This window comes from Poromitra crassiceps (genome assembly GCF_964638095.1).
Source record: "Poromitra crassiceps genome assembly, chromosome: 2".
Lineage (NCBI taxonomy): Eukaryota > Metazoa > Chordata > Actinopteri > Beryciformes > Melamphaidae > Poromitra > Poromitra crassiceps.
The window spans coordinates 101,635,829-101,649,470 of record NC_139624.1 but is presented as its reverse complement, the minus strand read 5'-3'; the positions used below and the strand labels follow the sequence as shown (position 1 = coordinate 101,649,470).

The window sequence follows — 13,642 nt, the reverse complement described above, 5'->3', positions numbered from 1 at the left end:
GCAGGCTGAACTACAGACACATAGCATCAAGCAACGTCCTCTCCTCCACCACACAGATGCTGCAGGCTGAACTACAGACACATAGCATCAAGCAACGTCCTCTCCTCCACCACACAGATGCTGCAGGCTGAACTACAGACACATAGCATCAAGCAGCGTCCTCTCCTCCACCACACAGATGCTGCAGGCTGAAGGAACATTTCAAACCACCTGGCAATGTGTCACATTTGTTAAGATGCACGGGGATGTTTTGATCATCTCGCCCGTACACTATCAGGCAGAAAACCATCCTGCAGCAGCTAGGAGGATCCTTCAGCCTGACAGTGATATCACGATTTAATCAAGCAAAATGGTTACAATATAATTAAAGTTGTGGCTTTAAATGACTGTTAGATTAAATTACATTTTAATTAGTGTTATTACTTTAGACATAATGTCTTTACTGTGATGATAAGTGGCTTAATATTGTTTAAGTTGCACAGCCTGCAGAATAGCTGGTTCAGATGAGGAGTTTTGTAGCCTGAAGGCTGAGATAATAACGTGTGATATTCAGGTGCTGATCCCCCATGCGGTTTTATTAGCCTTTTCAAACTGCTGCTTCTTATCCAAGTGTCCACTGGCACAATATAGGACTTAGTGGTGGTGAGATACCAATGGCAATACCTGGGGAGGAAATGAACAAGACCTGATTCTGACACTGAAAACATGTAAGATACTGTTGTTGACAGCTCCTTGAAGATGAATCCCCCATATTCATCTCCAAAAGTGTCATTGAGACAAGGGGCTGCATTGAAGGTGTAATTTGACTGCTAAAATAATAAGCATTGCCCTCGTAAGACCCACATAGAAATCTAAAACAAAACGTATTATCTTCTCCACATACTGGCCATCATTCATAAAGTAATGTAATAGCAGTATGGAAAGCATGTCTATATTTTCAGGACTTCACCAGTAAGCAGTCATTAGTCATTTTCATCAACTACGTGATTTTATATTCAGAATTTCGGCATTCTTCAGATTTCTACACACGGCCATTTCTGTAACTGAAGCCCGTTGTGTATATATCTGTGTGTCATAAACAAAGATGGAGACAACTTGGACTGTGTGTTTTTCAGTTGCCGTGCTCAACAAGAGAGGTAAGTGTGTGTGTGTGTGTGCTCTCAGTCGGCGGGCAGGCCTGCTGTACTGCGTGGCTTGGGCCTGACTCTGTTTAGGGAAAGGCCTCTCCATGTATTGTATTGTATTGTATCGTATCGTATCGTATTGTATTGTATTGTATTCTTCTACTCGGTCCGTATTGTCAGCAGGCAATGTACCTTTGCTGTGGAGCTGCTTTCTTTCTGCGTGCGTGCGTGCGTGTGTGCGTGTGTGTGTGTGTGCGTGCGTGTACGTGTGCGTGATGCACCATAATGACTAGGACTGCATAGCCTTGACCAAGAGATCATCTTTTGACTGTTGAAATGTGACATTTGTTACGTGCCCCCCCCACATGATTCTTTTCATTTTCAGCAGTGCCTTGAAAGATCTTCTCTTCCATGGAGGAGAGGGTGTGAATAAAAAAACAAAATCACCATATGTTGTTGAGAAAGCTGTATGAAGCATCTGTCTTACAGTCTGAGTTGAGTTTGAGTTTAACTTTATTGTCCCAAAGGGAAATTTGTCTTAGGCATTTGTACAGCAGCAATAGGGCAATGACAAACGTAACAGACAGTACAGTACATCTGAAGACAAACGGCGTGTAAACAAGAGGACAACATAGTACGTGATACAGCCTGGGCTACGAGTTAACAACTCTACCTACCCAAATATTGCACTTCAGTATTCAATTCAAATATTGCACTTCAAGTATTGCACAATTCCAAAACCGCATATCAAACCAAAACCATCATAAACCATGGTTACTTAAAACTAAAAACATTAAAACCACAGTAAAGAGTAAAAGAAATAAAAAGATAAAATGATAAGAGAAATAAAATGAAATAAAATGAATATAAAACTAACTAAGGCAAGATAAATATCACATGACCAGACAGGCTGCAGGGACAGCCGAGCTCAGAGTGAGCTACCATGTATGCCACACCAATACCATCAGAGATTTCTCGGATCATCCGGCTCTTTAAGGAGGGTTCCAGAATCACCGAGCTCTGTCCTCTCACGACCAGGAAACGTTAATCCAGAGGTTTCCTGGGTCGTCAGGCTCTTAATGGAGGGTTCCTGGGTAGCCGGGCTCTGACCTCACAGAGGACAGAGCTCTACCCTCTAGTGGGAGGACAGGCAGTTTATTTAATAAGGCTATAGATGTTGGGAGGAAGGAGCGCTTATAGCGGTTACTCTTAAAGCTACAGGCTCTGAAGCGCCTTCCAGAAGGTAGTAGCTCATAGTCAGGATATAGAATGTGGGTGGGGTCATCCAAAATTTTAAGAGCCAGATTCACTGCTTTCTTATCGTAAATGGTCTGGAGGGGGGGGAAGTCCCTCTGCCCTATGATCTTCATAGCAGTTTTTATCATTTTGTTGATTTTAGACTTGTACTGGATAGAGAGGGTGCCGAACCATGCCTCCATGCCATACCTTATTAGGCTACCCAACACTCCATTGTAGAAAGTTAGCATGATCTTGGAACTTACTCCAAACAGTCTCAGCCTTCGGAGAAAGTGGAGTCTTTGTGCTAATTTGCCACACAAATAATCAACGTGTATATTCCATTTGAACAAGTTATCGATTTTTACACCCAAGTATTTGTAGGAGCTAACTTGTTCAATGCAGCTCCCCCCTATGACCACTGGGTCGTGGACTTTGACCGCTTTGGGATCAAAGATCATTTCTTTTGTTTTAGATGTGTTTAGGATTAAATTGTTTTCCTCACACCAGGCCTCAAAAGCTGAAATCTCCCTGTGATACACTGAGGGACAGTCATCTGCACACAGCAGGCTCAAGATTATTGTGTCATCTGAGAATTTAATGACAGTATTATTTGAATGACTTCTCCTACAGTCATTTGTGTAGGCAGTGAAAAGGAAGGGAGAGCTCACGCCCCCTTGAGGCACCCCCATACTGCTAAATTTGGTGCTAGAAAGAGAGCCATTAACCGTAACCTGTTGCGGTCTCATAGATAGAAGCGAGTAAAACCATTTAACAATGAACGGGTTAACGTGCATGGTTAACAGCTTCTGAGCAAGCACATGAGGTCTAAGCGTGTCGAACGCTGAGCTAAAATCAGCAAATAGGACCCGGGCGTATGCCGCAGGCCTCTCTAAGTGCTTACTTATAAGATGTGTCACACTGACGATAGCATCCTCAGTACTGCGCCCAGCCCTGTACGCATACTGGCAAGGGTCAATGTAAGGTGCCACATCCAGCCTGAGAGAGTTGACTATGACTTTCTCAAAACATTTCATGACACTGCTAGTCAAAGCGATGGGTCTATAATCTTTGTTAGAGGATGGGCAAGAGACCTTAGGAATTGGAATTACAATAGACTTTTTCCAGAGATCAGGAACAGTGTGACAGTCATAAGTAAACAAGCGTGAATTTGTAATAGTGTCACAGGCCAGTTTTTAAATGCTTTGTCCCTGTAAATTAACTTTAGGGGTTGAGACGAGTGAGTGAATGGTTGAATGGGGTGGGAAAATCCTAATTGAACACAGCTGCGGCTGATTAGGAGACTGGGTTTTTGCAGTGGGCTGGCGTTCTTCTCGCCCTTTTAAAGGCAGCCGTGGAGGTGAGAGGAGAGAGAAGGCAGACGTGGTGGAGAACCAGGAGAGAGAAGGCAGGCGTGGTGGAGAACCAGGGGGATCTTCGATGTCGAAGTGGGGAGGGTGCTGGCCAAGGTGGTGTGAAGCAGACCTGAGTGTGAAGCAGACCTGAGTGTGAAGCAGACCTGACGGTGAAGGAAACCTGACGCAGGAACAAACGCAGTCCCGGGCAAGAGCAGCCAAACCAGAAGGTTGACGGGACGTTTGGAAGAGGGCAGAGCTACGATACGAGTAGTGAAACTCCCGATGGCGCACGGTATCCAGACCCACCACCATTGACAGCAGTCTGACGGCCAGAGGAACTGCACGACACGGCTTTCTTGGAGGGGAAGCATCGTTGGAATGTAGAGGGGTGTAGTCACGACGCACCCCTCTTACAGCTAAGTGCCCCTCTTATGTCTCCTGCAAATTGTCATCCTTCCTGTTGTCCTCCTGCCTTTTCTACCCCTTTTTACTGATGTACCCGGCCTGACCAGATGAACATTGTTTTTAGATTTGTACTTTGACACTGTAGCCTACTTTGAGCGCCATTTTTATTGTACCTCGCCCCATCCAAACAAAGCCCACATACCACCTAGCCACCGGCCTGCTATGTCAGCTATAGCTGTCCCTTTTTGACGTGCGGTGTAAAGCGTGCTTTTGATAAGTGAAGAAGTTATAATCACGTGTGCAATTACTGTGGAGCGCGGAGCATTGCCCCCTTCAACTTTCCATAGCATAAAGCTAAATACCCAAGAGGTTCTTAAATCACGTGTGAATTTGCAGTGATATTTTGCAGTGCTGTTTCCTTCCTTTTTCTTGGCCATTGTTCTGGACAAACTCGGACCACTAGCTGGTTTTGCCATCTCCCTCGGGAGCCTGGGCCTCTGCCCAGTCAAGTGACTTGTCTCATTATTCCCCCGTAGCTTCCTTGGAGGTGTTTGGAACACGAACGGAGCGGACAGAGGACACTGTGGGACCTACTACACCTGGACTGTGGGCTGGGGTTTCTAATATTTTCCTACTTTGTAATAAAGATTATTGTGTATCCAGCTCCTGGTGTCCTGTCTCATGGTTCTGGTTGGCTCCCCACCTGTATACATATAGTTCGTGGTTGTAACATCTGTTGGCCACTGGTCACATTTGGCGTTTGTCGGCAGGATTTTGTACACGTGGGTTGAGCCTCCTTAGCCATCTGACATGCCAGGAGAAGGATCACAGGGTCCAGGCCAGGCAGAAATGATTTTATCATGGATTTTATTGTTTGTCATATTTGTTCCCTGCATAACAAGGTACAGGGATGTGAACCTTTGGTTGTCATGTTTGTGGCCCTGCATAACAAGGCACAGGGATGTGGACTTTGTTGTCATGTTTTAACCCTGCATAACAAGGTACAGGGATGTGGATTTTGTTTGTCATGTTTGTGGCCCTGCATAACAAGGTACAGGGATGTGGACAGGGTTCTAAGGGACTAGAACCATTAAGTGTGGGGGGATGTCACAGGCCAGTTTTTAAATGCTTTGTCCCTGTAAATTAACTTTAGGGGTTGAGACGAGTGAGTGAATGGTTGAATGGGGTGGGAAAATCCTAATTGAACACAGCTGCGGCTGATTAGGAGACTGGGTTTTTGCAGTGGGCTGGCGTTCTTCTCGCCCTTTTAAAGGCAGCCGTGGAGGTGAGAGGAGAGAGAAGGCAGACGTGGTGGAGAACCAGGAGAGAGAAGGCAGGCGTGGTGGAGAACCAGGGGGATCTTCGATGTCGAAGTGGGGAGGGTGCTGGCCAAGGTGGTGTGAAGCAGACCTGAGTGTGAAGCAGACCTGAGTGTGAAGCAGACCTGACGGTGAAGGAAACCTGACGCAGGAACAAACGCAGTCCCGGGCAAGAGCAGCCAAACCAGAAGGTTGACGGGACGTTTGGAAGAGGGCAGAGCTACGATACGAGTAGTGAAACTCCCGATGGCGCACGGTATCCAGACCCACCACCATTGACAGCAGTCTGACGGCCAGAGGAACTGCACGACACGGCTTTCTTGGAGGGGAAGCATCGTTGGAATGTAGAGGGGTGTAGTCACGACGCACCCCTCTTACAGCTAAGTGCCCCTCTTATGTCTCCTGCAAATTGTCATCCTTCCTGTTGTCCTCCTGCCTTTTCTACCCCTTTTTACTGATGTACCCGGCCTGACCAGATGAACATTGTTTTTAGATTTGTACTTTGACACTGTAGCCTACTTTGAGCGCCATTTTTATTGTACCTCGCCCCATCCAAACAAAGCCCACATACCACCTAGCCACCGGCCTGCTATGTCAGCTATAGCTGTCCCTTTTTGACGTGCGGTGTAAAGCGTGCTTTTGATAAGTGAAGAAGTTATAATCACGTGTGCAATTACTGTGGAGCGCGGAGCATTGCCCCCTTCAACTTTCCATAGCATAAAGCTAAATACCCAAGAGGTTCTTAAATCACGTGTGAATTTGCAGTGATATTTTGCAGTGCTGTTTCCTTCCTTTTTCTTGGCCATTGTTCTGGACAAACTCGGACCACTAGCTGGTTTTGCCATCTCCCTCGGGAGCCTGGGCCTCTGCCCAGTCAAGTGACTTGTCTCATTATTCCCCCGTAGCTTCCTTGGAGGTGTTTGGAACACGAACGGAGCGGACAGAGGACACTGTGGGACCTACTACACCTGGACTGTGGGCTGGGGTTTCTAATATTTTCCTACTTTGTAATAAAGATTATTGTGTATCCAGCTCCTGGTGTCCTGTCTCATGGTTCTGGTTGGCTCCCCACCTGTATACATATAGTTCGTGGTTGTAACATCTGTTGGCCACTGGTCACAATAGCTGCGACCAGCTATACCAGGGGTGGCCAACCCGCGGCTCTCGAGCCGCATGCGGCTCTTGGCCCCTCCCCGTGCGGCTCTTTAATTCATTATTATTAACATGTGTGTGCGGCTCTTCAATTAAATATGAATGTGTGTATGTGTGTGTGTGTGAGTCTATGTGTGTGTGTTACATCCCCAGTCCTCTTCAGCCATTTGACAGCCTGTTTGTGAGTCACGCCCCTCAGGTTTCGAGCAGGTGATTTGATATCAGTGTTGGGTGGGGCGTAGCCTACTTTTCCTTGTAAAACTTCAATCTACAATGGCGGGGAAGAAATGCACAACGAAGCGCAAATACGAAGAAGAAAATAGGACGTTTTTAGAAGAGTGGGAGAATCAATTTTTTTTTGTTGAACGAAATGGCAAGCCTTTCTGTTTAATATGCCAGACGGCGCTCGCACATTTTAAGTCTTCAAATCTGCAGCGCCATTTCAGCACACACCACCCGAACATCGATCAGGATTTCCCTCAAGGCAGTGAACTTCGTAAGAATAAAATAAGGAGTTTGAAGAGTGGTAGTGAAAAACAGACTCAGTTGTTCAGAAGATTTGCGAAGCAAGCTGAGACAGCGACGCTTGCTTCATATCAAGTGGCGTGGAACATTGCACGCGCTAAAAAGCCATACAATGAAGGCGAGTTTGTAAAACAATGCATCAGTGATGTAGTTGGAATCTTGTCTCCGGAAAATGACAAACTGAAGAAAATGGTATCAGACGTCCAGCTGTCACGCCACACTGTGGAACACAGGATAACGGACATTAATAATGCCATTGAATCAGAATTACATTCTGATCTTCAAAAATGCGAGTATTTCAGTGTCGCATTGGATGAGTCTTGTGACGTACAAGACAAGCCTCAATTGGCAATATTTGTACGGTCGGTTTCAGAAGATTGTGTGATAAAAGAAGAACTCCTTGATATCGTACCATTAAAGGACAGAACCCGTGGCATCGACGTGAAAGAAACGATGACTAACGTGTTTGTGAAAGCAAATCTGCCGCTACAGAAACTAACAGCAATTGCCACGGATGGTGCGCCGTCAATGATTGGATCTGTAAACGGGCTTGTGGGGCTCTGTAAAGCTGACAACACATATCCAGAGTTTTGGAATTTCCACTGCATCATTCATCGGGAGCAACTTGTGTCTAAAAAGCTGAATTTAGACCACGTCATGAAGCCCGTGCTGGAAATTGTCAACTATATTCGCACACATGCGCTTAACCACAGGCAATTCAAAAATCTCATTGCTGAGCTGGACGAGGGCCTTCCCGGAGACCTCCCGCTTCACTGCACTGTGAGGTGGCTTTCTAAAGGCAAAGTGTTGTCTCGCTTCCTTGAGCTTTTGGATGCGGTGAAACTTTTCATGGAGGAGAAGGACAAGGATTACCCGCAGCTCTCTGATCCCCTTTGGATTATGGATTTGTCTTTTTTGGTCGACATGCTGAGTCATCTGGACAAACTGAACCTGGATCTGCAGGGGAAATTAAAAATGCTGCCTGACCTGGTGCAAAGTGTATTTGCATTTATCAACAAACTCAAGCTGTTTAAATCGCATCTTCAAAAGGGAGAATTAGTCCACTTTCCCTCTCTACAAAAAGCAAGGGAACAAAACGCCCCCGCCGCCCTGAGAAAGGCAACAGCCAGGTATGCCACACTGCTTGAAACGCTTAAGGACAGTTTTGTGACCCGATTCCACGACATACAGCTGAAAAGGCCCCAGATTACTTTCCTTGTCGACCCGTTCAAAGCGGAGACAGACTGTTTAAAAGCCCCGCTTGTCACAGACGAAGCAGCGTCTCAGTTGGAGATGATTGAGCTGTCGGAGGATGACAGACTGAAGTCCGTTCTGAGGGAAGGGACCGCTGAGTTTTGGAAAATTGTGCCAAAGGAAAAATATCCCAATCTCAAGCAGGCTGCGCTCAAGCTACTCTCAATGTTTGGGTCAACATACGTTTGTGAGTCCCTGTTTTCTACTCTGAAACACGTGAAATCCAAGCACCGATCTGTTCTTACTGACACGCATGTGAAAGAACTGCTGCGAGTGGCCACAACGGAATATAAACCAGATTTGAAGAGGATTGTTGCACGCAAGGAGTGCCAGAAGTCCCACTGAGACGAGTCAACGCAGCAGGTAAGACAGAAAATCTTTATTGGAAGGTAGCCTATTGTAAATTGTTACATGTATATTTTATTTATATTTTCATGTGCAATGTTCAGCCACGCAGGGGAGAGAGAATGAGAGGGGGTACGGGGGCACTGTGTGTGTGTGTGTGAGTGTGTGTGAGAGAGTGTGAAACAGAGAGAGATGCACCGTGCACGTGTTCAGAATGATGGACAGCTCCCCTCTTAAGTGTTTGTGTGTGAGACATGTGGTGGAGAGGGACTGTTTGTGAGACAGAGAGGAGGGATTGAGAGAGTGAGAGAGACTATGACAGACATGTGTGTGTGAGAGAGAGAGAGAGAGATGTAAGTCTTTGTGCAATGTTGTCACTTGCCTCTAGTCTTGGTAGGATATTTAATAGTGAGGGGTGTGTGACATCTGGCTGAGTGAGATTTTAATTTCTCTCTTGACACAGGGAAAGCTTCTGTCCACCTGCCATCTGCCTCTTCATTCAATGAGACAAGACCCAAAAGCCCCCACAAATCAGGACTTTGACATCCCCCCATGCCCCCTGAACACAACCAACTCTGCAAGGACTGGGGTCCCCCCCCCCCATGGACATTATCACACAGTCACCCAGTCACACACACACACACACACACACACACACACACACACACACACACACACACACTCTATCCTCCCCCCCCCCATGTCACTTTAAAGGACTTTTGATTATAATTTGAATTGATAATTTGAATTGTTTTCTGTCATTACATTAAGAGTCAATTCTCATTTGTAATCTACCTACTGTGGCTGCTATTAAAATCATTCTTGATCTTGATTTTGCGTGTGTGTGAGAGAGAGAGACACTTTTGTGAGCCCGTGTGTATAATGTGGCTCTTTGTGGTACCACATACATTTTTGTGGCTCTTAGTCTCTGAGTGGTTGGCCACCCCTGAGCTATACACACACACATGCACGTGACGCGCGCACACACACATGCACGTGACGCGCGCACACACACATGCACGTGACGTGCGCACACACACATGCACGCGCGCACGTATTTTGGGGATCGACCGACCGACCCACAGAGCGAGCTATAGAGCTGCTGGTCACCGCTAAAAATGCCAGCATCTTCTCATCTTTCTTCTTATTTGGAAAGTGATTTGGAAATCGCTTTTGTTCTTTTTGCGATAAATTGTGCAGCCCTACCGATGACATAAGACAGTGGTTCTCAAATGGGGGTCCGGGGACCCGCAGGGGTCCATGGCACTTTGCCAGGGGGTCCGCGAAAAGTTTTCAGGGAAAAAAGCTTCATAGTTCAATGAAAATATGTTATGCTTTAAATCTAAAATGGTTCATGGATTACATTCTAATCTGACAAACCTATCAATTTAAATGTCAAGCACATTACGGTGGAAACAAGCTGAGCCCAAAATCACAAATCAGAATGAGGGGGTCCCCGGTATATTTTCTATCTTATAAGGGGTCGTTGGCTGAAAAACAGTTGAGAACCTCTGACATAAGAGACTGATGCTTTTTGCTAGAAAGAAATGCACACAGTCATGACTGCTCAGGGGAAGAGAGGTGAGTGACAGACAGTACTGGGATGACAGGTGCCAGACAGCTCACTACGTCACCGTGTGTGTGTGTGTGTGTGTGTGTGTGTGTGTGTGTGTGTGTGTGTGTGTGTGTGTGTGTGTGTGTGTGTGTGTGTGTGTGTGTGTGTGTGTGTGTGTGTGTGTGTGTGTGCGCGCGTGTGTGTGTGTGCGTGTGTGTGCGTGTGCATTCGCGCGTCTGTGTGTGTGTGATGCCGCGCTCTGCGTCTGCTCCAGTTTGCTTTGGCAGCAATCCTTTCCAGTGGCTGTTGCCATACTTAACATGACACAACATGGCACCCAGTGAAATGAGCCCCATATAACAAACCATCAAGTCAATTAGCAAAGCAAATGACCAGTTATCTTATGAACAGATTGAAATCGAAACAGATAAGCTCAAATGGCAATTTACATTTGAATAAAACAGCCTCTATGCTTGATTTAGCTCTGACTAATGTAGACCAAAATGATGAATGCTTTAATTAATTAGCACATGCTCATTCTCACCAGTCAGTCAGTACACAATGTCTGTTGTACCAGGAGAGGAGAGTCCATCAGATTCTTTTCAATTCTCTTTTTTTCTCCCATAATAAAAAATAGTATAGATATACTCGGTGCAAAGTATACCTGTTGAGCCAATATTTTCTAAAAATTCCAGAGCAATAGTGAACTTAATATGGACCTTCCTTATTTTAGTCAGGTGAAGATACCCTGGGTAAATGCTGCCTCCTGTCTGTGTGGGTGGTGTATTGCAGTGGTAATGGACTTGGGTTTGTATTGTTGTTGCCTGGCAGCACTGCTGACACCTCTGTCTCCCCCCACCCATCTTCTGACACCTCTGTCTCCCCCCACCACCCATCTTCTTTTTCAGTTCGAGAAAAACGCAAGAGCCTTTACATCAACCACGTGAGTGTGATCTTCATACTATAGAGAAGGACTTGTTGTGGTCTTTGTTATAGGGGCATGGGTGGGTCTCAACCTAAGGCTAAAGACTATGAAGTTGATGAATTTATGTTTAATTATTCAAATGTCTATATATTTACTTATTAATATGTGGCTATTTTAGTGTAATGCATTTGTGACCTATGTTTGCAATGGTGATTGTAATTTTAGTGTCCTGCTTGTATTTCTTTTGCAAGTTCACACACATTTCGGAGAACAAGGTAAAGTCCTCAAAATGACCCTTTCATCATTGTCCCTCCCTTTACAAATCCCATAGATCCCACTTTTAGTCAACTGTCTGTACATAAGTGAAAGAACACTTAGTCAACTGTCTGTACATAAGTGAAACTTAGTCAACTGTCTGTACATAAGTGAAACAAAGTGATTTGTTAGAGATGTGCTCGGTCAGTAGTGTTATCTGTGTCTGTCTGTAGCAACAGGCCCATCACATTATTTTACCACTGTCTTTATTACAAGCATGTTCAAAAATAGTGATGCAAAGTGAATATCTACTGCAGTTAACTTGTGATTTGCATGTTTTGAAGCGCTTCATGGGTGTTATGCAGTAAATGTGAAGGAATTGGTCAAATCCGTGGCACTATTTGTGTTGAAGCAGGGAAGTGTTACTTTGGCAAGTTAGCAATTGCTGGAGGGACTGGTTATTATAGGCTGAATGAACTGTGTGACTCTCGGTAAAACATATGAGCATCACTTCTTTCAATAGTTGTTTCAGAGAAGGAGTGCTTGAAAAACAGTTCAAAGGCAACAGCTAGGTTTACAGTATATTAATACTGTATATTACTTTCTAATGAGGGGCAGAAAATAGGTGCTCTTGAGTTGACAATGGCACTGGATCAGTAAGCACCCAAAGGCTAGGGCAAATCATTTAGAACAAGATGAGCCAGCAGAAAAACACTTCTCTACTTAATGGGAGTTTGGGGGGTTTCTAAAGGTGCACTCCACCATCGATGTCATTCTGTCATAAAACCAGGCCAGGCGTTGACAGAGGACTACAGGATTAGTTTCATGTCTGTTGGCTTGTCCAAGTATGACAGGAATAGAGGTTGACGTGTGTGTGTGTGTGTGTGTGTGTGTGTGTGTGTGTGTGTGTGTGTGTGTGTGTGTGTGTGTGTGTGTGTGTGTGTGTGTGTGTGTGTGTGTGTGTGTGTGTCCAGCATCATCCAGGCCCGGTGAGACGGAAGTACAGCTCATGTTCCACTATATTCCTTGATGACAGCACTGTCAGTCAGCCCAACCTCAAATACACCATCAAATGGTAATTATACAGCAGCTAGTTCCAGTCGAGCAATTTGATTGGGCAAGAAGCATTCCATGAGTGCTGATACAGTATAACAGCACAGGATGCGTCACTATATTATGTATCACAACACTTCACAGCTGTCCTAATGTAATGGGACATCTGGGTAATGTAGAGGTAAAAACACCCCCCTACCACGCAGCCAATGGCCTGGGTTCAATTCCCAGCAGCGGTAGTTCCGGCTTGATCAGACCAACCTACAGACACAATTGGCCGAGTCTGTGGGTGGGAAGCCAGTGGGGTATGAGTCCTGGTCGCTGCACTAAAGGTAAAGGTAAAGTCCCACTGATTGTCACACACCTGAGTGTGCAAAATGTGTTCTCCGCATTTGACCCATCCCCTGGGGGAGCGGTGAGTGGCAGCAGTGCCGCGCTCGGGAATCATATGGTGATCTAACCCCCCAATTCCAACCCTTTGATGCTGAGTGCCGAGCAGGGAGGCAAATGGGTCCCATTTTTATAGTCTTTGGTATGACTCGGCCGGGGATCGACCTCACAACCTCCCAGTCTCAGGGCGGACACTCAAACCACAAGGCCACTGAGCTGGTAAAGTGTGTCCACTGGTCGGTCGGGGCGCTTGTTCGGGGGGAGGGGAAATGGGGGGAATAGCATAAACCTCCCACATGCTACGTCTTGCTGGTGAAACTCTTTCTCACTGTCAGGTGAAAAGAAGCAGCTTGCGACTGCACATGTATCGGAGGAAGCATGGTGCTAGTCTACAACTCTCCCCAGATCATATGTATCAGAGGAAGCATGGTGCTAGTCTACAGCTCTCCCCAGATCAGCAGAGGGGGTGGAGCAATGAACGGGACAGCAGGGGCAATTGGCCAAGTACAATTAGAGAGAAAAACCGAAAACCTTGATTTAAAAAAAAAAGGCTGTTCTAATGTTATTAGACTGCGTTCACACACAGTGTTTGCACCTAGTAGCAATATGGATACATTTGACCTTAATTATGAATTATAAGCTGAAATCATCTGTGCTAACTTCAAAGTAGCCAACGTTAACTTAGCTAGCTTGCAGTCGGGAAACTGCAGGCAGCAATTTTACCTGTTGCTTGGCAACACTTGGCA

The 13,642-nt window shown here is 45.7% G+C and overlaps 1 protein-coding gene across 1 annotated transcript in view; it reads left to right on the top strand.

Annotated features, from left to right (window-relative positions):
• Window positions 1-13,642, top strand: part of ccny (cyclin Y) — a gene marked incomplete at its 5' end in the record, with an annotated part of 113,946 nt that overhangs the window by 75,186 nt on the left and 25,118 nt on the right. Inside the window, 3 exons of the mRNA XM_083655352.1 lie at window positions 11,182-11,216; window positions 11,450-11,473; window positions 12,428-12,528. Of these exons, the coding sequence (XP_083511478.1) occupies window positions 11,182-11,216; window positions 11,450-11,473; window positions 12,428-12,528 (160 nt within the window). The remainder of the gene's footprint in view (window positions 1-11,181; window positions 11,217-11,449; window positions 11,474-12,427; window positions 12,529-13,642) is intronic.